Below are 27132 nucleotides of genomic sequence, written 5' to 3' on the forward strand. Positions count from 1 at the left end.
CCCCACTACCCTGATAATTTTATTCCTCCCCCCTCCCCACCAATGTCTCGCCTTGGAACTCCATGCGGAATTCCGAAGGCGCCAAGTTGCAGCAGATGGCCGTTTAATTGGCGTGGGACAGCCGGCGGCATCAGGTAAGTTCATTTGCATGCTTATTACCCTCATTTACATGCTTATTACCCTCATTTACATATTTTAATGAAGGCCCTGCCACCAAGCGACGGGGGTGTCCGCACCGAGGCTTTGCTGCTGCAGCTAATATCCAGCGGGCCTTCTCGATGTCGTGTGTCGTGGTGGACCACTCCCACTAGCATTTTACACCACAACCCACGGCATCAAGGGGCTGGTAAAATCCAGCCCCATATTTCGCTCTGGTTTCCTTCACCATATTCATTACCTCCTGTTGTTCTTCTTCAGTAGCAAAGTGCTCATAGTTGGAAAGGTGCTTTTGGGACTCAGTAGGAGTCTCGTTACATATCAACTCTCCATCACGGATTCCTGCCGGTGGAAGGAGAGGAGGTGGATACTGGTACTGGGCCTTAATTGCTTCGGGAACCTTAAAGAAAGGTAAATTAAATCTGTCACATGTTGAATTGAATTTAAAGGGCCACCAAACTGAAGCTGTAAAATATAGACTCAAAAGTCATTTGCTGCAATGACAACTTTTGTTTTAGTCTAGCCAAGAACAGTTGCTGATACTGGAAGCTAAATGCAAGTTATCTAGGTATTACTAGTTATTTCAAATTTTCAATCCTGATGCAAAAAAGCTAGAGAGCCTAAGTCAGGAGGTTTCTGAGTCAAGCACTTCCCACAGTAGACACCAGGTTTACTATAATTCATCTCCCCACTCCCTGAGCCACACACAACCCCCAACAAGATATTTACATCTATGCAGCCATAAGAAAAACAATTCAAGGTACGCTGAATTCGCCAGGATATCTACTATCTTAGGAGTATCATACACCCACCCACTTTTTAAATTAAAAATATGCTGAGACAATGAGTCTCCTCTGTAAGTAGGAAAGGGTGAAGGCAGTTTCTAATACACCTTGGTTTACTCACCCAAAACACAGAATTTTGATCTTATTGATAATTTTCAGTCCAGCCAAATAGTTTGGGTCTGGTGAACCTCCAACTGCAAGTGTCTATCAAAAGCACTTCAGTTCAAAAATATTTATATATTGAAGGTAAAAATCCACAGACAATTTTCACTTTAGTGTATCTGCAGATTGACAACCTTTCAAAACAGTATTACTTGACATGTTTGCATTGATCAGCAATGAAATTAAGTGCAATCTTCAGAGGGAACTGGATCTCACTGGTGAGTATATCCTGTGCTATATAATTACTTTGGCTCTACATTTAAGCAAGCAGAGATTCAATTATTTCACACACAAATTTTACGAATATTTGGCATAAAACAAATTAGTGAAAAGGTTTTGATTACTACAAATACTTAAATTTCCTAAGAAATTTTAACAGCTCCATAAAAAACAGAAGTTGATAGATTATCAAATTTCAATGCAAGTAAAAATCGAGTAATTAGGAGTTAAAATAATACAAATGAACTAAGAAGTCAGATATGTGCCACTTTTCAGAGAAATGTTCTCAGTTCCTTTCTCAGCCATTTTTCATTCCTCTGGTGAAAGCACTCACTTGGTTAGGCAACCTGACTTGGAATATCTATGCTTGCTAAGAATCACTTTTAGACATCTCACAGCCAACCCACAATTAATGTGTAAATTCTTCCTCTTGTGACTGCCATTCCAACCTCATTAAATTACTTGTCATTTGAGGGAGAGGAAGAGAAGGGAAGGGGACTTGCACAGGACTTTGTGTCCTTGATCACTTACCCATAATTCTTAGCAGGAAAAATGTCATGGCAACCCAGGTAGCCTAAATAAATGATCATAGAGTGCTTAGATCAGAGGAACAATAATTAAACATTCACAATAACTGAATGGAGAAAATATTAGCTGCAACAAAAGGAATTCCGTTAATACGTTTAGTTCCTCTGCAAATGTTAGGACCCTTAAAAGGGTAAAACAATACGAAAGAATCCAGTACTTGTTTATTTCCATCAGGTGTTTCTAGCTACATCAGATGGCAACCCATCTGCACTATTCTATTTGAAATGATTAAAAAAAGTGATTTCTGATAATGAATTGAAATTATTTTATAAAAACAAAAATATTAGCTTAATTTTTTTTTAAAAGGCTCCTAACATTCAGCAGGCGTAGAATATTAATTACAAACTGTGCTACAGTATCTTAACAAAATAAAATTATATCTAAGGAGCATAAACAATCAATGCTGAATCTGAATGTTTCCCATTTTTACTATATTTTAGGCTCACTAAGAAAATTAGCCAGCTCCCATTATATCCTACTTTGCCACTCAAAGGGCAGCATGGATACAGGGAATGGAGACCAGCCAACATGCCCACACCCAACGCCATTATATTATGAAGATTGTGGTTCAAAATAGGAAGCCTACAGAAGGAGTTTTGATTTTTGTCAGTTTTAAGTATTTAAAAAGCCACACAGAATGCTGTCAAATAGCACCATTAATCCACTGATGCATAGATTTACATAGCTAAAAGAAGATAAGATTTTAATATTTAGCTCCCAGATGGTTCAAGTTAGTAAAGTCAGTGTGTAATTTAGTCACAGACTGGAAAGTTCCAGGTTAAATTGCTGGTCAGTGCAGAAACCAGCAAGGATGACTGCATGATTTTTTAAAAAAAAGGAATATTAAGTATTCAATATTCTGAGCTCAATACATATATGTATTACTCTACAACCCCTGCACTTCATGTACACATTGAAAAAAACATTTTTCACATATTCTTGGATTTTATCATGGGCTTAATCACTGACTTTTTTAGATGGCATCAACAATGCTGAAATTTAAGAAACCCTCCCAAAAGTGGCCAGGAAAGCAACAGTTGACCTCAGAACTTTATCCCTTACATGAAACTTAAGGCAATTCCAACCTATATGGGCAGCAATATAGTTCCTTAGTAGATTGTTTAATTTTCTTATGCCAAATTGCAAAATATGCGGAACGAGATTCCTCTCAGACTACTACTTACTTTCATATTTTTCCTCTTCACTGGCTTTATATGCCTGCGATTGGGTGGATACTTCCTGTGGATCTTGTTTAGAAAGTCTATCTTGATTGCATGCTGTGATATTCGGTCTTGAAACTTGTCAAATATTCTACACCTATTGCTTAACGTCATGTTCTTCTGATTAAGCTGAATGGAAATTAAATTAAGTTTAATAAGATTCTATAGATATTTTGACTCAATTAACTTTCAAAGTGAATTGTATTTCTCATTTCTAATTAAAACATGTAAAGCCGGTGCATGAACAATGTTATCATGGCAACCTGAGATGAGGACAAGGTTTTCAATGGATAAGGAAATTAAAAACCACTCTTGACAGACACATTGAGGAGGACACACTGTGCAAAATCATACCTTCCCTCCTTCAAGTTTACTTTATTAGCTCCTCACTTCTGTAATGCTAGGAAGCCCAGATTGTGAACTGAAACTTTGGTGCGTTTATGATAACTGATTTAATTCATATACAACACCCGCTGGATGGATAAAACCCTTCAAGTTTCAGGGTGACACACAGTACATTGCACCACCAATTCGGGATTAATTTTTAATGCATATTACTGAATTACTGATTTTGTCAATATTGTTATGGTACTGAGCGGAGGCTGAATAAATCAGAGTAACGGTCATTTTTGACTCTCCCATGCCTCTTTAGGATCAGTTCAGGGCAGCAGTGGCAGAGGTCCAAGACTTGGTGACCAGGGTAGGGAGGAAAAATAGCTCCTGCAAAAAACAGGGAAAAATAATTCTTTGGGTTTTATAACTAAGTCTAAAGTAGAGGACAAAAGGAATTTTTGAATTGTACATATAAATACAATCATGGATACAGACCCTAACATATCCAAGCTTAGAAAAAACAGGACAAGTTACTTTTGTTAATTACTTTTCCTGCTTGAGCTCATCTAGATTAGCATCAGGCTAGTTTGAAGCACCAATTTCCAGGTTTCTCTGTGAAACTGCTCCAGAATCTCGTGCAACAGAGTCACCCTACATATGGCCTCTACAATAGGGGGATGAGATGAAGCCTGAAAGCGAGTATCAATTTCTACCAGGTATGCAATTTAAGCCTTTTAAAAAATATATACTGGAAGTGCTTCCAACACACTCTTATCTTGAAAAAAGTTAAGTATTTATGCCCCTCTCCCCAAATTTCCCCTAAATAATTTGGGCGCTCCACCCTATATAGCATTAGCAAACTTCTGCAGTGCCAACACAAAGCACATATCAATTTAAAAATACATAGCACAAATGATAATCACACTCAGTTCTACATTGTAAAATAGAAAAGAGAGAGGATTTTGGCGCAGGTATTTAACAGGAGTGCAAAACTGCTTACCACCACATGTTCGATGTGATTGGGGCACATCCATCTCCCTGTTGGCATTGCAGTAAGAGGTGGGTCCAGGCAGTCCATGTGGAACAATAATGGGCAGTAATCACACTGGACAAGGGGAGCCACTCTACAACTCCTAGAAAGTAAATAGCACATTGTTATAGTTATCACTTAGGTGTAAGCAGAAACAAATAACAGACAGCAGACATGGAAGTAGATTTTACTCACCAATGGCAGTCCTTTAAATTTAGTTGGCAATTTACACAATTTTACTTACAGATAAACCATGAGGGGTAAAATGTTAGGAGAAAAGGTAGAAAATGAAAATAAGACAGCAGATTTTCCTTCCCTTCCACTAAGGCAGAATGCTGCATAGACAGAGTGCACAGAGGAAAACTGGATGGGGACAACTGCATACCGCTAAAAACCTTCTCAATGTTTTGCCCATTAATTTAAATGGACAGAAAATCAAAAGGGTTGTGTTACTAGCCTACGATCTTCCCCACCAATTTTCTTTCATGTGCTTCAGCCAGATGATCACTTATAATCAAGAAGAGGAACATCGGCCCCCATATGCCCAAGTGGTACACCATTAAAATGAAGGAATCAACTAGATTCCATGGATAGACTTATTAATGCAAATATCAGAGTGTAGTCCCATCATGACCAAAACCTTACCCATAAGTAAATGAATAAAGGAAATTCCTATATAGTGAGTGGTATGGGACTCGTTAAGTTATAAGTAGATCTGAATGTACTTTATTTTCCATTACAAAGCACTTCTTTTCTAAGTTTACTCACAGGATATAGAAACATAGAAAAATAGGAGCAGGAGTAGGCCTATGTTCAGAAGATACATCACCAAATTTTACTGTGCTTGCCAAGTACTGAATAATGATCAGTACTCAACACTTCTGCTCCACAATCTGATCTCTGGGGAATTTCCCCAAAGAGCATTTCTACTTTTTCCCTCCATGCATTATTTAGATACTTGGAGAAAAGCCTATAAAGCTAATGACAAAATGCCTCTGAAATTTAATAGCTCTTTTAAACAAGACAGTAAAGATCACAAGGTTTCAACGAAGACGACTTTTTCATCCATTCAATTTCATTTTTCCACGATACTGATTCTGCTTTCTTCTGGTTATAGCATCCAGCTTTTTCGTGAACAGTCCTAGCCTCAAAAGTCCTTCCAAGCATCACATTTCAGCTGCTGATCATACTGCTCTATGAAAAACATTTCCTGTCCTCTGTCCTAAACTTGCCCATCATAATTCTAAAGTTGTCCCCTCTGGTCCTGCTACTTTGATATATCTGTTCTGGGTTTACTTTCTCTATACTATAGATCTTATAATGCCAAGGTACCACGTGATGTCTTCTTTTTGAGGGTGAGGCAGAACTCCAGGTATGGCTGTAGTCTTACTTTTACACCCAATAATTGATTCTCATTCATCTTAGGAATCTGATTTGACTAGTCAAGGCAGTGGGAAGTTGGAGAGAGTTAACAGTAGAGATATCAGAGCCTTTATTTTCTTGTGCAAGACAAATAACTGGTTATGGATTCAGTCTTTTAATAAACCAAGATCTTGTCCCTGGGGTGAATCTCATGTATTTGAACTTAGTAAGCACTTACCTTAGCATTGGATGATGGCTTCTTGGAAGCACTGCACCATTTTATATTCAACCCTAATACCTAGGACTGCAGCTATCTGCATACGCAGTCGAATCTGGAAGCAAACACTGCACAATTCCTCACATTATGCAACAAATGATCCAAGAGTTCCATACTGTGTATGCTGCTTCACTCCTGTATCTAATACAGTTTAGTTTTTCAACATTCTATATTAAGGGAACTATATCCCTTCTATGCTGGTACAAGATAACCACAGTACTCACACTCCAAATAAAAAATGGAAATAGTGCTTATGGTGATGAATTCAAATTTCTCATCACACTGAACCAGATGCTGAGCCAAGGGAGCCCCCTTTAAAAGGCCAAAGCTAACCTTTTTCTTCCTCCAAGTTTAGAGGTTTGAAAATGATGGCCCGGCCATTACTACTGTTCAAACAGGCATGGGTTGGGCACCAAGATCAATCCCCGATGTGCAAGCAACAACAAATGCAAAATTAAGATTGGTGCAGGCCACTCCACCTCAATGGGGGAAACAGTACAAAGGTTTGGTTTAGAGGAAGTACTTCTGAGGCAGGTTAAGAGATTAGAAGCTGTTCCTCAAAACATTGCTTGATAATTAATGAACCAGCAATCATCTTTTCAGGCAACTTCTGCATGTTCTCAGTTGTGAGATAGCAAATGGAAATAGAAAAATTTGTGCTTCAATTTGTGTTTCTTACATTTGGCAGCTTCAGATACTCAGATGCTATTTGAGATTCTGGACCAATGTTGACAAAATCTAAAAAGCATCAAAGCCTACAGTCAGTTGCATGAAAGAAAGACTTGCCTTTGTACAGCACCTTTGATGACCTTAGGACGTCAAGTACTTTTAAAGCGTCATCACGGCAGCCAATTTGCAGTAAGGTCTTACAAACAGCAATGTGATAATGACCAAATAATCTGGTTTAGATGATTCTGGCAGAATGGTAAATATAGTGCCACGGAATCTTTTACATCCAACTGAGAGGGCAGGCTTTGAAATGGTCATGCAGGCAAATATCAACTAATTTACACACAAAATCCCACAAACAGCAATAAGGTGAATGACAAATTAATCTGCTTTTTGATAGTGCTGGGTAAAGGAGGAATGTTGCCCAGCAGACCAGGAGAACTCCACATTCTTTTTCAAATAATTCCATGAAAATTTCATCATCCACCTGAGCCAATCTAACAGGAAGATAAGGTCTCCACTTAAAGTTTTTCATTATTTTTTGGAAGAGACTCATAAGAAATAGGGAATTGTGCTAAATATTAAAACAATCAGAAGTCAGAGATACTACTTGACATACAGTACCCCTCATAAATCTGTACTGAAGTATAAACCCAGATTTTGCATCCAAGTCCTGGAATAGTGTTTCAAAGCTACAACCTTCTGATCCAGAGGCAAGGGTGTCGCTAGTACAAGAAAACATGGGGGGGGGGGGATGCAAATGTTACTTCAATACATGTGTGGCGTTTATGTAAAAACTTGATTTGTTTCATTTCAGAGCGATCTAGCTCAGCAATTTGCAGAGAACGCTTGTTAAACGAACAAAACTTCAATAAAAATGTTACATCAGTTTAATGCCCAACACTATATATCTAGAGACCCAGGTTAGCAAACCAATCTCTCCTGAGAATGAGATGTTAAACCAAATGAAAAAGTAGGAAACAAAACGCCACTAGCATTTTCTAGTGGTTAAATTCGGGGTGGGGGAAAGATGATTAATTCACTGGGAAGAGGTGAAAAGCACTAAAACAGAAACAATACTAATATAAGAAATGAAGCTTCAGGAGGATGACCTGATGTGTGAAACTGGCAAAGCAACCTCTGTTTATTGAATGCAGAAAAAGAGTTAAAGCTCACTGACAGCATGCTCAGACAAAATCTGCTGCCTGTACTGCTTAAAAATACACAAACGAAGGTACTTCAGAAGTCAGATTGAAATTTCAGGAGCATTACATTCTCAAGGTAACAACTCAAATGGAAAATGAATAGTGAAAAACTCTATTATTAAGATGAATAAGGTATTAAAAAGACAAACTGAGCCAATATTCAAAAACCCTGCACTGGAATTTGAGGAACGAAAATACATTTAAAAGCATCAGCAGGACGTTTGCATTTCCTCGCCTATAATTTACAAAAGAGCATTACTGCAAAGTTTTGCAATAGGTTTTTTTGAAGCTCAAATGCTGGTGTGCACACTTCCAATTTTTACTCCACTATTTCATCACATTACCTCTTTACTATGACCTCAGCTAAGACAGCTATAGGTGAGGTTTTAAATGATTAATTTTCACCTGTGTTCACTATGGAGAAGGACGATGTATGTGTAGAACTCAGGGCAGGGGATTGTGATTATACTTGAACATATTAGGATTGAAAGAGGTATTAGTGGTTTTAGCGGGCTTAAAAGTGGATAAATCCCCAGGCCCAGATGAGATGTATCCCAGGCTACTATGTGAGGCAAGGGAGGAGATTGCAGGGGTTCAGACACAAATTTTCAAATCCTCTCTGGCCACTGGAGAAGTGCCAGAGGATTGGAGGACAGCGAATGCAGTACCATTATTCAAGAAGGGTAGTAGGGATAAACCAGGTAATTACAGACCAGTGAGTCTAACATCAGTGGTCGGGAAACTACTGGAAAAAATTCTGAGACACAGGATTAATCTCCACTTGGAAAAGCAGGGATTAATCAAGGATAGTCAGCATGGCTTTGTCAGGGAGAGGTCATGTCTAACAAATTTGATTGAATTTTTCGAGGAGGTGACTAGGTGTGTAGATGAGGGTAAAGCAGTTGATGTCCTGCAAGGGAGCTTGGTCAAGAAGGTATAAGCCAAAATTGGCTTAGAGGCAGGAGGCAAAGGGTGGTGGTCGAGGGTTGTTTTTGGGATTGGAAATCTGTGACCAGCGTTGTACCGCAGGAATCGGTGCTGGGACCCTTGCTGTTTGCAGTGTACATTAATGATTTGGACGTGAATATAGGAGGTATGATCAGTAAGTTCGTAGATGACACGATGGTGTTACGAATACTGAGGAGGAAAGCCTTCGATTACAGGATGATATAGATGGGCTGGTAAGATGGGCAGAGCAGTAGCAAATGGAATCTAATCCAGAGAAGTGAGAAGATGATGCATTTTGAGAGGACTAACAAGGCAAGGGAATATACAATGGATGGTAGGACTCTAGGAAGTACAGAGGGTCAGGGGGACCTTGGTGTATTTGATCATAGATCACTGAAGGCAGCAGCACAGGTAACTAAGGTGATTAGGAAAGCATATGGGATACTTGCCTTTATTAGCCAAGGCATAGAATATAAGAGCAAGGTGGTTATGATGGAGCTGTATAAAATGCTAGTTAGGCCACAGCGGGAGAACGGTGTACAGTTCTGGGCACCACATTATAGGAAGGATGTGATTGCACTGGAGAGAATGCACAGGAGATTCACCAGGATGTTGCCTGGGCTGGAGCATTTCAGTTATGAAGAGAGACCAGATAGGCTAGGGTTGTTATCCTTAGAGTAGAGAAAGCTGGGAGGGGACCTGATTGAGGTATACAAAATTATGAGGGGCATAGATAGGGTAGATAGGAATAAACTTTTTCTCTTAGCGGAGGGGTCAATAACCAGGGGACATAGATTTAAGGTAAGGAGCAGGAGGTTTAGAGGAGATTTGAGGAAAAACTTTTTCACCCAGAGGGCGGTGGGAATTTGGAACACACTGCCCAAAGGGGTGGTAGAGGCAGGAACCCTCACAACATTTAAGTATTTAGATGAGCACTTGAAATGCCACAGCATACAAGACTACGGGCCATGTGCTGGAAAATGGGATTAGAATAGATAGGTGCTTGATGGCTGGCACGGACACGATGGGCCGAAGGGCCTGCTTCTGTGCTATATAACTCTATGGCACCAAAACTGTCCACCAGGCCAGTGAAAACAAACTAACCCTGTTAGGATGCTAAAGTTATTTTTAATTGCACATCTTGAACAATGCCAAGTCTTCGAGTATTTGGCCTTGACACCAATTCAGCAGAAATATGTGGGAGGATAAGGCAACAGTCAAGCATGTATGAGTGCTAGTTTAATAAAACAAAAAAGTGCCTGAGGAAGATCCTTAAGATTCAGCAAAAACCAGGCTTGCAAAATTCAAATAAATGTCTGCATGAAAGTGTTATGCTACCTGACCTATGTAATAGTGGATATTGGTTAAATTTACTGCAAGGTAATCAAATATTCCAAAACTGAGATGACACTTCCATCTTTAACCACAGAATATTTAATAAGAACAATGACACAGACTGACGCTGACAAGGAACTCATGAGAGGAAGCATTGGATTTGGCTCGCTTTGAAAATACTATACTTTGCCTGAGCAAACTAGTTTCTTCTTTAAGATACGGAGCATGGCTAATGCATACATTAACCCAGTAGCTGCTGAGATGACAGCTATCAAGTTTAAATTAAATCTTTGTGGGTTTCAACTAAAGTGGCATTGTCATTACAAATTTATGCTGATCAATCAGAATGAAAACACTTACTTTGATTATCAATTTAATACATCGGAAAAGTTCTTAGTACATCCAATGTGCACTCTGTCCAAGAGGACAGAGATCAATAGAGCATGTTAATCCACTTGCTATTGATTATAGTGCGCAATACTGTGATTAATCCAAAATTTGCTTTTAAATTCCATGCCTCAAAAGGATTTATTACTCATACAGATTTATATCTGGGTCTAAGGTTAGCAACTGAACTAGTCACCTGTTACATGTTGAAGAAAAATGTAATAACAGCTAAATTTTACACTTGCATGCAGTAGGTGCGCAGTCTAATTATCAGAAAATTGCATTTCCACAGTCCAAATTTCCCTTAATACATTCCTGGCAGGTGCGGTTCCATGTCAGGAGTGCTCAGACAGAAAATCTGTTCTACACTTATTTTTTCCCCTATGTTTCTTAAAGGTGTCTACTCATGTTGGAGTATGATTCATGATCAGAGGGCCCACAATACCTTCCTAAGTGACCAAAGGCAGCGAGCGTAGATGTTTTATTCAGCTGTGATATCACACCAGAGTCCAATCCTCGGCTTACCATATATATGCCCATTCCCTAAACAGCTTATTGGATAGTAATCAGAAATGAAAACTGTGACTGATTTGAACAGTCTCTTGCCTAAAAAGCTCTCAAGCTAACTGTATATTTTTGACATTATAGGAGTTAACACAAAATGGGAATCAAACCTGGGAACTTCCTGGCCTGTATGCTCATTGCCTCACCTAGTCTTGCATTTATGCAGGGACTTTATAGGAGCCAGTATATTTGTTACTGTAGTGACAGGAGTACACTCCATCATTGGAACTTCTGCATTTAGCAATATCTGCTGATGGACTTTGGTGAAGCATTCATATCAAAAACTTCTAAATGGTGAGACTTAGCCAAAAAAGTCTCAACAGCAGTGAAAATAAAGGTCTCTGATCTGCTCTGTGAAACAAAATCATCTTTGCTAATTTTTACTGCCTGAATGTCCTTTGTTCTGCCTTGTAAATCCAAAAATCGCCTACAGCAGGCAATGGGAGCACAACAGCAACAAAACTGTCCACTTCAACATATCAGAGGTACCACATATCAAACAGTTGGTCTAGCATGAGTACAAGTACAGTCTGTTCTCCAGTTAAAAGTGGCTTAATTTATCTACAAACATGAATTGAAATCAAGCAGAAGTTGCTCCATGCTGATTTACTTGAATTACTGGTTAATTCAATTTTTTTTGGAGCAAAGCAGAAATAAAGTACTGCACTCTAACTGGAGTCCGAATGATCCAGCCAAAGAGTTGCTGTGATTTATTAGCTTCACTAGCTTACTGCCTTGCAACATTCCAAATCAGCAGGCAGCAAATAATAAAATGCTACAATTTTATTTTTACAAAATCCTTCATGAATCTCAAATTGCTATGTTTTTAAATTCCCAAACACTTCTTTGGCTTATAGCTATAGGAAAAATGGCAACATGTTTTGAATTTCTGGTTGATGAAATGGTTCGAATGGACTTTCATTTAGAATATTGTGTGTGCTCATTCCTTTAACATTGCACAGCTGTGAAATTTTATCCATCAAATCCAGTATAAACCTAAATGCAAGGTTAAATCAGGGGAGTCTCAGTGCTGTCTGTCTGCACTGAGTGCTGCTGGAGGGCAGAGTGTTAAGGGAGTTTGGTAAGTAGGGGAACATAAATTAAGAAAATAAATTTGAGTACACAAAGTGTAAAGTGAGAGTTTGGTGCATGAGGGAGGCACTCCTTTCTTTCTCTCTTCTACCTTTTTTCAGCCTCCAGTAGCTGCCTCTCTCTTTGGTACAGGGGAAGGAGTTGATTGGTGAGGAACTGGTGAGTTATTTTACTTCTCATTGTAATACAAAGTTTTTAAAGTTACAGTATGTCAGCAGGTCAGCTTGGCCAAGTGAATTGTACATCCTGCGATACGTGGGAAGTCATGGACACACCGGTTGCAGAAGCTTGAGCTCTGGGTTTCGGAACTCAAGTGGCGGCTGGAGTCACTGTTGTGCATCTGCGAGGCAAAGGACTACATGGATAGCATGTTTCTGGAGGTGGTCACACCACAGGTTAGGAGCATGCAGGCAGAGAGGGAATGGGTGACCGTCAGGCAGTCTAAGAGAACCAGGCAGGCAGTGTCGGAGCCCCTGGAGTCTATCTTGCTTTCTAATCGGTTTTCCATTTTGGATACTGGTGAGAGTGATGGTTCCTTAGGGGAGTGCAGCCACAGCAAAGTCCGTAGCACCACAGGTGGCTCAGCTGCACAGGAGGGGAGAAAGAAGAGTGGAAGAGTAATACTGATAGGGGATTCGATAGTCAGGGGATCAGACAGGCATTTCTGCAGCAGTAAACGCAACTCCAGGATGGTGTGTTGTCTCCCTGGTGCCAGGGTCAAGAATGTCGTGGAGCAGCTGCAGGACATCCTTCTGGGGGAGGGTGAACAGCCAGAGGTCATGGTCCACATTGGTACCAATGACATAGGTAGGAAGAGGGATGAGGTCCTGAAAGCAGATTTTAGGGAGTTAGGAAGGAAATTAAAAAGCAGGACCTCCAAAGTACAGGCCGGCTACCCGACCCGAACTCAACAGGACCAGACGACACGTGTCGGGTCGGGCCCCTCTTCCGGGTCTGGCTTTCGTGCTCGGCTCAGGTCGGGCCGGACACACACGGTAAGTGTTCTGCTGTTAAGTATTGAAGTTTTTTTTAAAAACTTAGCTGAGCTGGGAGTCCGGGACGAAACTGAGTCTGCACAGTGAGCAAGTGACATCTCTATGACGTCATCACGCATGCGCTACAGCTTCCTGGAGGTTTGCTGTCAGGAAGATAAGTAAAGGAATGGTCGGGTGGGGCTTGGGTCAGGGTCGTGTTCGGGGCAAAATCGGAGCGACTTGGGCCAGGTTGGGTTCTTTTTCCCGACCTGAGCAGGCTTTTACTCCAAAGCAGTAATCTCAGGATTACTCCCAGTGCCACGTGCTAGCGAGCATAGGAATGAGAATTGATCGATTGAACATGTGGCTGGAGAATTGGTGTAGAAGGGAGGGCATCAGATTTCTGAGGGATTGGGACCGGTTCTGGGGCAGGTGGGACCTGTACAAGTTGGACAGGCTACACCTTAATAGGACTGGAACTAATATCCTCACAGCGAGATCTGATAATGCTGTTGGGGAGGGTTTAAACCTGCTTGTCAGGGGATGGGAACCTGAGGGGTAGCTCAAATTGGAAGGAAGTAAAGCTGATAACAGTAGGTAGAATAGTAGCAAGTGACATTAGAAGGCAGGGGAAACAAAGGAAAGCATCAACTAGGCTTAGAATGCAGAATAATGTCAAGACGCCATGGTTAAGGGCACTCTACCTGAATGCATGCAGCATTCGCAACAAGGTAGATGATTTAAAGGCCCAAATAGAGGTAAATGGGTATGATCTAATTGCCATAATGGAATCGTGGCTACAAGGTGACCAAGACAGGGAATTGAATACTCAAGGATATTCGACATTTAGGAAGGATAGGCAAAAAGGAAAAGGTGGTGGTGTTGCGCTGATAATAAGGGATGGGAGCAGTACATTGCTAAGGGAGGATCTCAGATCGGAAGAACATAATGCGAAATCTGTTTGGGTGGAGCTAAGAAACAGCAAGGGGCAGCAAACATTGGTAGGAGTTGTTTATAGGCCACCAAACAGTAGTGGTAGTGTGGGGCATGGTATTGATCAGGAGATTAGAGAAGCACATGGCATGGGTAATACAGTAATCTGGGTGACTTCAAACTGCACACAGACTGGGTAAACCTAAAGAGCACTAATGCTGTGGTGGACGAGTGTCTGGAGTGCGTTAGGGATGGTTTTCCAGAGCAGTATACTGAGGAACTGACTAAAGAACAGGCTATTATGAATTATGTAATGAGAAAGGGCTAATTAGTAATCTTGTTGTAAAAGAACCTTTAGGGATGACTGACCATAATATGATACAATTTTACATTATGTTTGAAAGTGAGGGAGTTCAATCTGAAGCCAGGGTGAAAAAACTTGAACAAAGGAAATTATGAAGGTATTAGGGGCAAATTGGCTGAGGTGGATTGGGAAAATACATTCAAAGGTATGACAGTACATAGGCAATGGATAGTCTTTAAAGAATTACATAGTTTACAGCAACTATACGTTCCTTCAAGGCACAAAAACCCCAAAAGTAAAGGCAGTCAACCGTGGATAACAAAGGAAATTAAGGATTGTATAAGATTAAAAGAAAAGACCTATAAAGTTGCCAGAAATAGAAGTAAACCTGAGGATTGGGAGGATTTTAGAGTACAGCAAAGGAGAACCAAGAAACTGATAAAGAAATGGAGAATAGAATATGAATGTAAGCCAGCAAAAATGTAAAAGCTTCTACAGGTATGTAAAAAGGAAACATTTGGCTAAGACAAATATGAGTCCATTACAGGCAGAGTCAGGAGAATTTATAGTGGGGAATAGAGAAATGGCAGAGAAGCTAAATGATTACTTTTATGTCTGTCTTCACTGAGAAAGATACAAGAAATCTCCCAGAATTAGAGATTCAAGGGATTAGGGGGAAATGAGGAATTGAAGGAAATTAGTAAGAAGGTTGTATTGGAGAAATTAATGGGGCTGAAGGTTGATAAGTCCCCAGGACCTGATATTTTACATCCAATAGTGTTGAAAGAGGCAGCTATGGAGATAGTGGATGCATTGGTGATCATCTTCCAAAATTCTATAGATTCTGGGGCGGTTCCTGCAGATTAGGAGGTTGCAAATGTCACCCCACTATTTAAGGGAGGGAGAGAGAAAACAGGGAATTGCAGACCTGTTAGCCTTATATCAGTCGTTAGGAAAATGGCAGAATCTATTCTAAAGAATATGATAAATGGACACTTGGATAATAATGATCTGATTGAGCATAGTCAACATGGATTTATGAATGGGAAATCATGTCTAACGAACCTATTGGAGTTTTTTGAGGATGTTACTAACAGAATTGATGAAGGGGAGTCAGTGGACGTGGTATACTTGGATTTTCAGAAGGCTTTTGATAAAGTCCCCCAAAGCAGGTCGGATAGCAAAATTAAAGCACATGCGATAGAAGGTAATGTACTGGCATGGATTAAGGATTAGTTAACAGGCAGAAAGCAGACAGCAGGAATAAACGGGTTATTCTCCAATTGGCAGGCTGTGACTAGTGGGGTACCACAAGGATGAGTACTTGGGCCCCAGCTGTTCACAATATACATCAATGATTTGGATGTGGGGACCAAATCTAATAGTTCCAAGTTCACGGATGACACAAAACTAGGTGGGAACGTGTTGTGAGGAAGATGCAAAGCGGCTTCAAGGGGATTTGGACAGACTTAGATGAGTGGACAAGAACGTGGCAGATGGAATACCATGTGGAAAAATGTGAGGCCACCCACTTTGGTAGGAGGAACAGACAGAGTATTTCTTAAATGATAAGAGATTAGAAAGTGTAGATGTACAAAGGGACCTGGGTGTCCTTATCAATAAGTCACTGACAGCTAACATGCAGATGCAGAAAGCAATTAGGAAGGCTAATGGTACGTTACCCTTTATCGCAAGAGGGTGAGAGTACAGGATAAGTGAAGTCTTGCTTCAATTGTATACAACCTTGTTGGACCACACTTGGAGTACTGTGCGCAGTTTTGGTCCCCTTACCTTCGTAAGGATATTACTGCCATAGAGGTAGTGCAATTAAGATTCACTTGTTCCCGGGATGGCTGGACTGCCCTATGGAGAGAGTCTGGGGAAACTGAGCCTGTATTCTCTAGAATTTCGAAGAATGAGAGGCGATCTCATTGAAACCTACAAAATACTTAAAGGGATAGACAGGGTAGATGCAGCTAAGATGTTTCCCGTGGTTGGGGAGTCTAGAACCAGGGGACACAATTTCAAAATAAGGGGGAAGCCATTTAGGACAGAGATGAGAAATTTCTTCACTCAGTTGGTTGTGAATCTTTGGAATTCTCTGCCCCAGAGGGCTGTGGAAGCTTAGTCAGAGTATGTTTTAAGCAGAGATTGACAGATTTCTAAATACAAATGACATAAGGGGATAGTGTGGGAAAAAGGCATTGAAGTTGATCAGCAGCCATGATCATACTGAATGGCAGGGCAGGCTCAATGGCCTACTCCTGTTCCTATTTCCCTATGTTCCGAAAGGAAAAGGCAAAATAATAGGCAATGTCATGGTCCTGTAGTTTTTTTGTTCCGGGAGTATGCGGTTTGCCTTTAAGGCTTGCAAAGGATCAGTATTGCTTTAAGAACCAGCAAGCCTCAAGAGTTATAGGAAGGTGCATTTTCGTTGCCTTAAAACAGCCATTTGGAGACTGCAATTCAAAGGGTGCATTCTCATTACCAGAGATACCGCCACTGGGAGTGAGTATTAAGCAATACATTTGTCGCAACCATTTAAACTGAAGGAAGAGGATTTTAGTCAGTTTAATATCTCTCAAAAAATTCAAAAAAAAAGTCAAGCCAAAACAGAGATCTCTGGTAATTTAAACTGAAGGAAAGGAAGTTAGACAGTGATAATCTTTTATCCCTCAAAAACTCTAAAGTCAGATTGATTCTACTGAAAGTGTTTGAAAGTCATTAATTGTTGAAATTCACTGGAGAAGGAAAGCATCACCTACTGCTGAAGTTAGACTACAGACAGTTCTACTGTGGAAGAACCTTTTTTTCCCGCATCGGACGACTGTGAGGACTTCAAGCAACATTGGACTGTAAATTTGCAGTGACTCCAATTTTTTCTATTTTAAATGTTGTTTATATCTTCATAGTGTTTAAGAATTTAACTCTTCTAATTAAAGAGTTAATTTGTTGATTTAAAGACACCTACTTTAGTTAGCCTCATTCGGGGGTTAATAGATGGTACGATTTGGCTGGGTCTTTCTTTAATTTGGAAAGTTTTAAATGATATGTTAGGTGATCTGTGGAGCGATGGGACTGAATTAACAGTGCGTTTCTCCCACTACAATCAGAATCGTATATTTTGATTGGGGGCTTTGACTGGAGTTGTCAGTCGTAACAGCGAGTATATACTGCTTTGTGTGTTCCAGGTTACTTTTTAGTCCCTTTACCTCCTTATAAACATGTAATGAAAAAGTTCCTTCAAAGTCCAAGAACTAACACACACACCGGCAGCAGCCCCCCACCCGCCAGGGGAATTTCAGTCAACCATCTTGGTTACCCACAGTTGGCCACCAGTGTAGCTGGCTCAGTTGCAGTCTGACATGAGAGGCCTTTCAGTTTTTGTTCAGAATTAAACTATAATCATATCATTGCGTGGGCGGAAGGGGGAGGGATTGGGCGGGAAACGTGAATCACATCGGCTGCTTAGTGTCACTGCTGCAGATGTTTATGAATGAAAAAAAAAACCATCATCCAGGCTCCAAAGAGGGTTTTTACAACTACAGATTTCTTGGCAAACAATTATAAATAACCTATTGTACATTAAGATGCAGGTACCTAGAAGTCAAACAATTTTCTAAGTTAATCTAGGCAGCACTAGACATACTTAGTCAAGTTTATATACAATCAATCTTTATCACAAAAATACTACTCTCCATGTTCCCAAAGATGATGCTTACATGGCACCATTGTTACCCAAAGTCATTTTGCTCTTCAATTTAAAACAAAATACGGCTTAAATAATCACTTATTAATAATCTAGAGGAATGTGTTGAAATATTAGTGCTAAAGCACATTTACTAAAAAGTCTATACTGTTGTTACATAAAAGGGTATGGGACAAGAGATAGAATAAGAAGTGCCAATCTAATTCAAAAGGAGTTAAAAGAAAGTCTGTGTGCTGCTGTAGAGCCCCAAATGGACTGAAAATAGTAACTGCGTAAATAAGATATAGAAAGATATACCTCAGTACTGCTGGATCAAGAAAGCTGTGGCCTATTAAACTAATGGTATTCTGGAGCTACAATGAGAATTTCTGCAAGTCCATACACAAAAGTTTGTCAAATAAAAAAACACAAACTTGGGAAAGTACACATCTAAATGTTATAATAACTTGTCTCATTTTATAGAAGCTAAATGACCAGCATTTTCCATTTTTATCTTATAAAGATGCGCTAACAGTAGTTAAGGATTCTTATGTTAACAGTACACGATATGATGGAAATAAACAGATTCATTAGCATCTGAAAAGGGATAGAACAGATTAACGTTAAGTTGTAAGTGAAAATTCCAACCCGAATGCCTTTTCTCTTTTCGATGCAGTTTAGCTTGATGTGCATTTCCAGCCAGTTTCTTCTAATTCCATATTTCTAACAGTTTTGTTTTATGCCTTTTCTCACAAGTTAAATGTTCTGACATATCATTTAACAGTAACTTGTAGCTATTGGTCTTAATGTAGAAAAATTAAAGACCAATGAGGAAAATGGACACCAAGCTAAAGAACGAACGATTAGTGGTGTTTAACAAAAGCTTCGTCAAAGTGTTATTTTAAGAGAGGATGATGGAGAGGCTTCGGAAAGGAATTCCAGAGAGTGGGACTTTATTAAATTCTTTCATGGGAATTGGGCTTTGCTGGCTAGGCCAGCATTTGTTGCCCATCCCCAATTGCCCTCAAGATTGTGGCGCGCCACATTCCTGAGCAGCTGTAGTCCACCTGGTGCGGGTACACCCACAGTGCTGTCAGGAAGGGAGTTCCAGGATTTTGATTCAGTGAGTGAAGGAACGGTGATACAGTTTCAAGTCAGACTGGTGTGTGGCACAGACGGGAACTTGCAGGTGGTGGTGTTCCCATGCATCTGCTGCACTTGTACTTCTAGGTGGTAGAGGTCGTGGGTTTGGAAGGTGCTGTCAAAGCAGCCTTCATTGCAGCAATGCATCCTGTATACCGTACACACTGCTGCCACTGTGCGTCAGGAGGTGGAGGGAGTGAATGTTTAAGTTGGTAGATGGGTACCAATCAAGCAGGCTGCTTTGTCCTGGATGGCATCGAGCTTCTTGAAATGTTTTTGGAGCCGCACTCATCCAGGCAAGTGGAGAGTATTCCATCACACTTCTGACTTGGGCCTTGTAAGTGGAGGACAGGCTTTGGGGAGTCAAGTGGTGTCTGACTCGCCTCAGAATTCCCAGCCTCTGACCTGCTCTTGTACAGACAGTATTTATATGCCTGGTCCAGTTCAGTTTCTGGTCAATGGTAACTTCCTGAATATTGACAGTGGGCGATTCAGCAAAGGTAATGCCATTGAATGTTATGGGGAGGTGGGTATATTCTCTATTGTTGGAGATGGTCACTGCCTGCCACTTGCATGGTGCAATTGTTACTTGCCACTTATCAGCCTAAACCTGAATGTTGCCCAGGTCTTGCTGCATATGTACACGGACTGCTTCAGTATATGAGCAGTCGTGAATGGGACTGAACATTGTGCAATCATCAGCGAACGTCCCCACTTCTGACGTTATGATGGAAGGAAGGTCATTGATGAAGCAGCTGAAGATGGTTGGGCCTTGGACACTACCCTGAGGAACTCCTGCAGCAACGTCCTGGGATGAAGATGACTGGCCTCCAACAACCACAACCATCTTCCTTGTGCTATGACTCCAACCAGTGGAGAGTTTTCCCCGATTCCCATTGGCTCCAGTTTTGCTCCTCGATACCACACCTCGGTCAAATGCTGCCTTGATATCAAAGGCTGTCACTCTCACCTCCCCTCCTGAGTTCAGCTCTTCTGTCCATGTTTGGACCAAGACCGTAATAAGGCCAGGAATTAAGTGCCCTGGTGGAACCCAAGCTGAGCATCAGTGAGCAGTTTATTGCTGTGTAAGTGCCGCTTGATAGCACTGTTGACGACATCTTCCATCACTCTGCTGATGATTGCAAGGAGGCTGATGGAACCGCAAATGGCTGGATGGATTTGTTCTGCTTTTTGTGGATAGGACATACCTGGGCAATTTTCCACATTGTTGGATAGATGCCAGTGTTGTAGCTGTACTGCAACAGCTTGGCTTGGGGCAAGGCTAGTTCTGGAGCACAAGTCGTCAGGACGTTGTCAGGACCCATAGTTTTTGCAGTATCCAGTGCCTTCAACCGTTTGTTGATATCACGTGGAGTGAATCAAATTGGCTGAACATCTGTGATGCTGGGGGCCTCAGGAGGAGTCCAAGATGGATCATCCACTCGGCATTTCTCGCTGAAGATGAATGCAAATGCTTCAGCCTGGTCTTTTGCACTAACATGCTGGGCTTCCCCCTCGTTGAGGATAGGAATAATTGTGGAGCCTCCTCCTTCTGTTAGTTACTTAATTGTCCACCACCATTCATGACGGGATGTGGCAGGACTGCAGAGCTTAGATCTCATCCGTTGGTTGTGGGATCACTTAGCTCGGTTGATTGCATGCTGCTTCCACTGTTTGGCATGCAAGTCGTTCTGCATTGTAGTTTCACCAGATTGACAACTCATTTTGAGGTGTGCCTGTTGCTGCTCATGGCATGCCCTCCTGTAGTCTTCATTGAACGACGGTTGATCCCTTGGCTTGATGGTAATGGTAGAATGAAATATATGCTGGACCATGAGGTTACAGATGGAGGTTGGACACAATTCTACTGTTGCTGATGGCCTACTGCACCTCATGAATGCCCAGTTTTGAGCTGCTAGATCTGTTCTGAATATATCCCATTTAGCACAGTTGTAGTGCCACACAACACGATGGAGGGCATGCTCAGTGTGAAGACTGAACTTCGTCGTTCCTGCCCATGTTTGACCTGATGCCATGAGACGTCATGGGGTCCAAAGTTGAGAACTCCCAGGGCAACTCCCTCCTGACTGTATACCACTGTGCCGCCCCCCCCACTGGGTCTGTCCCACCAGTAGGACAGGACATACAATGGCGATGGTGGTGTCTGAGACATTGACTGTAAGGTATGATTCTGGGAGTGTGACTATGGCAGGTGGTTGCTTGACTGGTCTGTGGGACAGCTCTCCAAATTTTGGCACAAGTCTCCAGATGCTAGTGAGGAGTAATTTGCAGTGTTGGGTGTGCCGACGTCATTTCTGGTGTCTAAGTCGATGTCAGGTCTTATCCTTTTTCATTTTTCTGTCCTGGTTTGGTACAACGGAGTGGTTTGCTAGGCCATTTCAGGCGGCAGTTAAGAGTCAACTACATTACTGCAGGTCTGAAGTCACATGTAGTCCAGACCAGGTAAGGAACAGATATTTCCTTCCCTAAAGGACATTAGTGAACCAGATGGGTTTTTACAGCAACCGATGGTAATTTCATGGTCACTATTAGCGAAACTAGCTTTCACTTTAATTGATTTTTACCAGTGCCATGATAGGATTTGAACCGGTGTCCCCAGGGCATTAGCCCGGGCCTCTAGATTACCAGTCCAATGACATTACCAAATATGCCACCGTCTCCCCATATATGAATAGGTAGCTGCAGGAGCAATGGTGGAACAAGGAGGGATAGATTCATGGCTGGAGTCAGAGGAATGTAATATTCAGAAGGCAGGATTGTAAGATTAGAGATGTTTACTTAGATAGTGATCTAAATCTAAGAATTTTAAATTTGATGTGCTGGGAACAGGGACCCCATATAGGCCAGTGAAGCTGTGGTTACTAGTCAAAGGATTCCAGATACATTTTATTGGCTTTTAGAAGGCAGAAAGAACATCTTTCTGATTTGTTTTTAAAGTTACCCAAGCACCTGGTAACAACTTGCATCCCTGTACATCTCAAGTTTTATACATAATGACTATTAGCAGCACAATGTAGTTTGTTGAAAAAACTGCTCCCGGGTTACTCAAGTGACAGGCCAATGTAGTGTTTAAAGAGAATCTACAGACTAATCGAACAAGTGGACACTGTTTTTGGGTGGGGGGGAAAAGGAAGTTAAATATAGGACTTGAGTTATGGATCAGATTTTGTGACAACGGAGCAGGGATTCTGAGTTCACTTACATATGTTCATTGATAGGGCTCTGTTAATAAGAGTTTAATAATCAAGCCAAATGACATACTTAAAAGCCTGTGAAATTCAGGCAAAGAAAACTGATGATTTTTTTCAGAAATGCTTTGATGGAAATTCGAGAATTCTAGCTTCCCTGATTCTGTGACACTGAAATAATTCTAGATACCAAAGCAGCTTTTCCTGTAATATTAACCCTCTACTGAAGCCATAATAACCATATGCTCCAGACAAATTAAAAACAAAACTTTAAGAACTACTTCTGTTGGGCCAATCTTAACTGAGGCATGCTTCCTTTTGTTAGTCACCCCAATATAAAGTTTACATTTATTCTGAAACATTCGTAGAGCCTCTAAATTCATTTTGGAGGCGGATTGCTTCAAAAAGACTGGCCTGATTGGCCCAAATACGACTACTTCAGCTAATTGAGGATCATGCTTGTAAAAATCAAATGGTTATGACACAGGTGTGGCAAGGTCAATTTTTGACCTTTGAGTGTCACCATTTAAACCAGAACAGATCAGGCAGTTATCTTGTGGACAGGGCTGGTAGTGCAATCAGACCCAGGATTAAATCATTCTTTAATTGTGCTCCAAAGTTTACATTATTGAGATGAATGCTTAGCACTTATTGAACTGTATCTCCTAGGATACCTATTTTCAAAAAGGGAATCTGGTATCTGAAGGAAAGAAATCACTTATCAAGTTTTGTAAAATGTGAGAAAGCTTTTGGAAGATACTGAGGCATGATGTTAATGTCCACAAATAAAATTAGAGTTCATTCACTTAAATCATTTGTCAAAATAGTGCATTTATGATTACCAATTCAAGATCAGAGTAAAAAAAAACTCAGTTTTGTTCAACGCAATACAAGTTACAGATTTATCCACATTTGGAACATCCAGTAGATTTTTAATATGTCAAATTAGCACCTAGCAGTCACTGTATTACAGAAGTTTAGTGGTTCAAATGCTGCAGCATGTTGGTTTACCTTGAGCACAAAGTGGCAGCTGCAGTTTCACACCTGCAATTCTGAAGACAGCAAGGTCACAACTAGTGCAAAATGGTGGGGCACAGAAATTGGAAAAGCTGCAGTTGCCCAGCATTATAAAAGACCAGTCAACTATTTACAGTTTGCCAGCTGCATACAGTTTCCTGAGCATTACTGAGTAGACACAAATTCTTCAACAGGTGGGCTGTCATCATGCAGATACAAACTAAATAATTTATAGTTGACAAAAGAATCTTGGCAAAATTGCACACTTTAAAATTATCTAGCACATTACTGACATCAAGGTTGAACAAGTCAAGTCTGAGTGTTCAACACTGTAGCAAGTTTTTGCAGCCCACTTGCTCACATGTTCATTTTTGTATCTAGGGATTCAGCTGTTTATATGCAAGAAGAAAAATGTAGAAATTAAATCCCCACCTGTTACAAGTGAAGCAAACTTTGACAGGCAATGGGACTAGGCCATTGTGGTCTAGTTCATGCTGTGCCCTCTTCACATTCTTCCCTGTTGTTTCCTCTTTTCTTCTCCTTTTACTGGTACCTGCATAATACAGTGTGTGTCAATATCTGCAGCAAAGATTGGTTTTGATTTACGTGCCTATCTCTAACTCCATGGTTAGATTTCCTTTAACCTTTTTTGCTCCAACACCTCAAACTTTGAGTTGAATAGGCAAGCAGTTGGAAGTAGGAATTCCTTCACAGTTCTACAGTCAGTGTGGTTCCTTATAAAAATGTAGTAGGATTCTTCCATCCATGGCTTGCTACAGGTGATAATGGATACCAAAGATTCAAGCCCCAGCAGGGCATATTTGCAATCCAATTGGAGTACCTGCCTTTGCTGTGACCTGAGCTGGAAACCACAGAAAAGCACGCTAAGTGCTTCCCAATTCATAATTGGACACTTTCCATTCCATTACACAGCAAGCAATGCATGTTTAACTTGCAGGCAATGTTCCCTCTAAGCTTTGCAGGTGTGCAACAATCCAGAATGTACCGTGCAGGGAACAAACAGGCTGTGCACAAGCAATGCTTCCTTCAAGATGTGCACATGCACAGCCATGCGGCAAACAAAGGGATCGCGCAGTGCAACAAGTAGGCCACACACAGCCAGGAGAAACTAGATGGAGCATTGCCTGCAGGCTAAATCTAGATTTCTTTCCCCCCCCCCCTCAGTGTGGTTGGGATAGTGCAGGGGAGGGAGGGGAAAGAAAAAACAAAACATTGATTTATAAAGTTCCAAATGAAAAAAAACTATATTTAACTGTAAATTTAATAGGATTATTAATGTCCCAGTAATAAAATGGAATGAAGAACAATTGCAAATTTATACTGTACCCTTCACTTTGAACTCTCACTGCCAGCACCCTCTTACAACTAACCAATCAAGATAGTTAGGTCGAAACTTCCCTGCATAGACGACAACCAAGAAGTGCTTTTACAAGGCAAGGCTATTATTTCACAGGCCCTCAGATAAGCACTTTGTCCATTAACAAGTAACCTAGACCAGAGCTCATGGAAACCCGGCCATTGATAGTTAAGTTTAAATGTGTGCTGTGATTTCAACCAATGGCTCTGAAGAATAAATCAGTACTCCACCAGTACAGCTGGTAGGCTGTTTCATGCACACTGCGGTAATGTTGTTCTTTGGGCATAGTATCCAGAAACGAATGTGATGAGGCCAGCCATTTTAGTTCTCTCCAATACGAATACTTCAAAGCACTAATACTCTCGTCCTTAAGACATCATTCGCAGTGCTTTCAAAATTCTCATTTACATTTATAAAGAAGCTATTCCTCAGCTTTAAAATGCAAGTACATAAATGAGTTCACATCTAAACATGGTCCTTTTCATTGCCTACATTTCTGATTTGTTCTAACTATATATCTGCACCCTTTGACATCTGAAAGCAAATAAGATGCATTTAAAGGAGTGTTGAGTGCCCCACTGATTGCCCAGTGGCTAAATGCACTAAGGAACAAGTTTGTATGAACTAGAGCGGCACAGTGGCGCAGTGGTTAGCACCGCAGCCTCACAGCTCCAGGGACCCGGGTTCGATTCCGGGTACTGCCTGTGTGGAGTTTGCAAGTTCTCCCTGTGTCTGCGTGGGTTTTCTCCGGGTGCTCCGGTTTCCTCCCACAAGCCAAAAGACTTGCAGGTTGATAGGTAAATTGGCCATTATAAATTGTCACTAGTATAGGTAGGTGGTAGGGAAATATAGGGACAGGTGGGGATGTTTGGTAGGAATATGGGATTAGTGTAGGATTAGTATAAATGGGTGGTTGATGTTCGGCACAGACTCGGTGGGCCGAAGGGCCTGTTTCAGTGCTGTATCTCTAATCTAATCTAATCTAGAGCAATTTCTCATTCAATTCCTAGTGTGTGCAGAATTTAAATATTTCAACCAGGAGTAGACGGAGGATTAGAATTTACCACCACATCGCTGGCCAGGGGCAGCAATCATGATTCCCTCTTCTAATCATTATCGAGTGAAAGCAAACATTGATAAGGATAGTTTTAATAGCTCCCTCAGATGCACAGCCCATAGAAACTTACTGTCTACTCAGACTAAAAATGGACACTTAGGCCAGGTATGAGGACCCTGTTGGCTACTGCAACCTCAAAAGCTGCAATCTTTGGGAAGTGAAAGGCAAGGCAGGAAAATCAAAGACTGAACTAGATGGGGAAAAGAAATGGACCTAGATTTGTGGCACAGGGGTTGGGGCTTTTAATGTACTGTTTTATATCAATAGCGAAGATTCTGTTCATAAATAAATGTGCTAAAAAGGTAACAGAGTCGAAGTAACATTCATTTACCGCTTTTGGCAACAATCCAATAAATCAGCGTTAAAAAGTCTGTATGGCATCTATTATAGATGTTGCAAAAATACTAGTTTTCCAGTTTTCAGATTTTCAAAGGAAACAGAGAAACCAAAGACAATATTTGTTGAGAACATGTGGAAGCATCTTAGTTGAAAGGAGACCATTGCGTGTTTTGGACGCTCAGACAAAGAGGGTTTCCAGTTTGCCTCTTTCCAAACTCTTGGCAGGTTTTGAAGTGAAGTGTTATGTTGAAGTAAAAAAAAATGTTTGACTGTATACAGAACTACATTTGCTCCTGGTTAATGCGATTCTAAAATTCTCATCCTTTTTCCCCCCAAATCACTCCAGTGGCCTCGCCCCTCCTTCTCTGTAATCTCCTCCAGCCCTACAATACTCATATGTGCGCTCTTCCAATTCTGGCCGCTTGATCACCCCAATTTTAATCGCTTTACCATTGGCAGCTGTGCCTTCAGCTGCCAAGGTCTTAAGCTCTGGAATTCCCTCCCTAAACCTCTTTCCTCCTTTGAGGTACTCCTTATAAACTATCTTTTGACTAATCTTTCAGTTATCTACCCTAACACCTCCTTATGTGACTTGTGTCAAATCTTTGTTTTGTGACGCTGCTGTGAAGGTCTTTGGCCATTTAAAAAAAAAATTTAGGTGCTATATGGATGCAAGTTGTTTTGTATTTTGTTGGCTA

General features: G+C 40.9%; 1 protein-coding gene across 2 annotated transcripts in view; it reads right to left on the reverse strand.

Moving 5' to 3' along the window:
- LOC137346698 (PHD finger protein 12-like) overlaps positions 1-27132 on the reverse strand; it is an 88544-nt gene that overhangs the window by 12699 nt on the left and 48713 nt on the right. For both annotated transcript variants that reach the window (XM_068010406.1, XM_068010407.1), the window contains 4 exons: positions 24033-24153; positions 4464-4596; positions 3095-3259; positions 398-556 (listed from right to left, as the gene is read on the reverse strand). In XM_068010406.1, the coding sequence (XP_067866507.1) occupies positions 398-556; positions 3095-3259; positions 4464-4596; positions 24033-24153 (578 nt within the window). The remainder of the gene's footprint in view (positions 1-397; positions 557-3094; positions 3260-4463; positions 4597-24032; positions 24154-27132) is intronic.

Source organism: Heterodontus francisci, chromosome 30 (assembly GCF_036365525.1).
Source record: "Heterodontus francisci isolate sHetFra1 chromosome 30, sHetFra1.hap1, whole genome shotgun sequence".
In the NCBI taxonomy this organism is placed as follows: Eukaryota; Metazoa; Chordata; class Chondrichthyes; order Heterodontiformes; family Heterodontidae; genus Heterodontus; species Heterodontus francisci.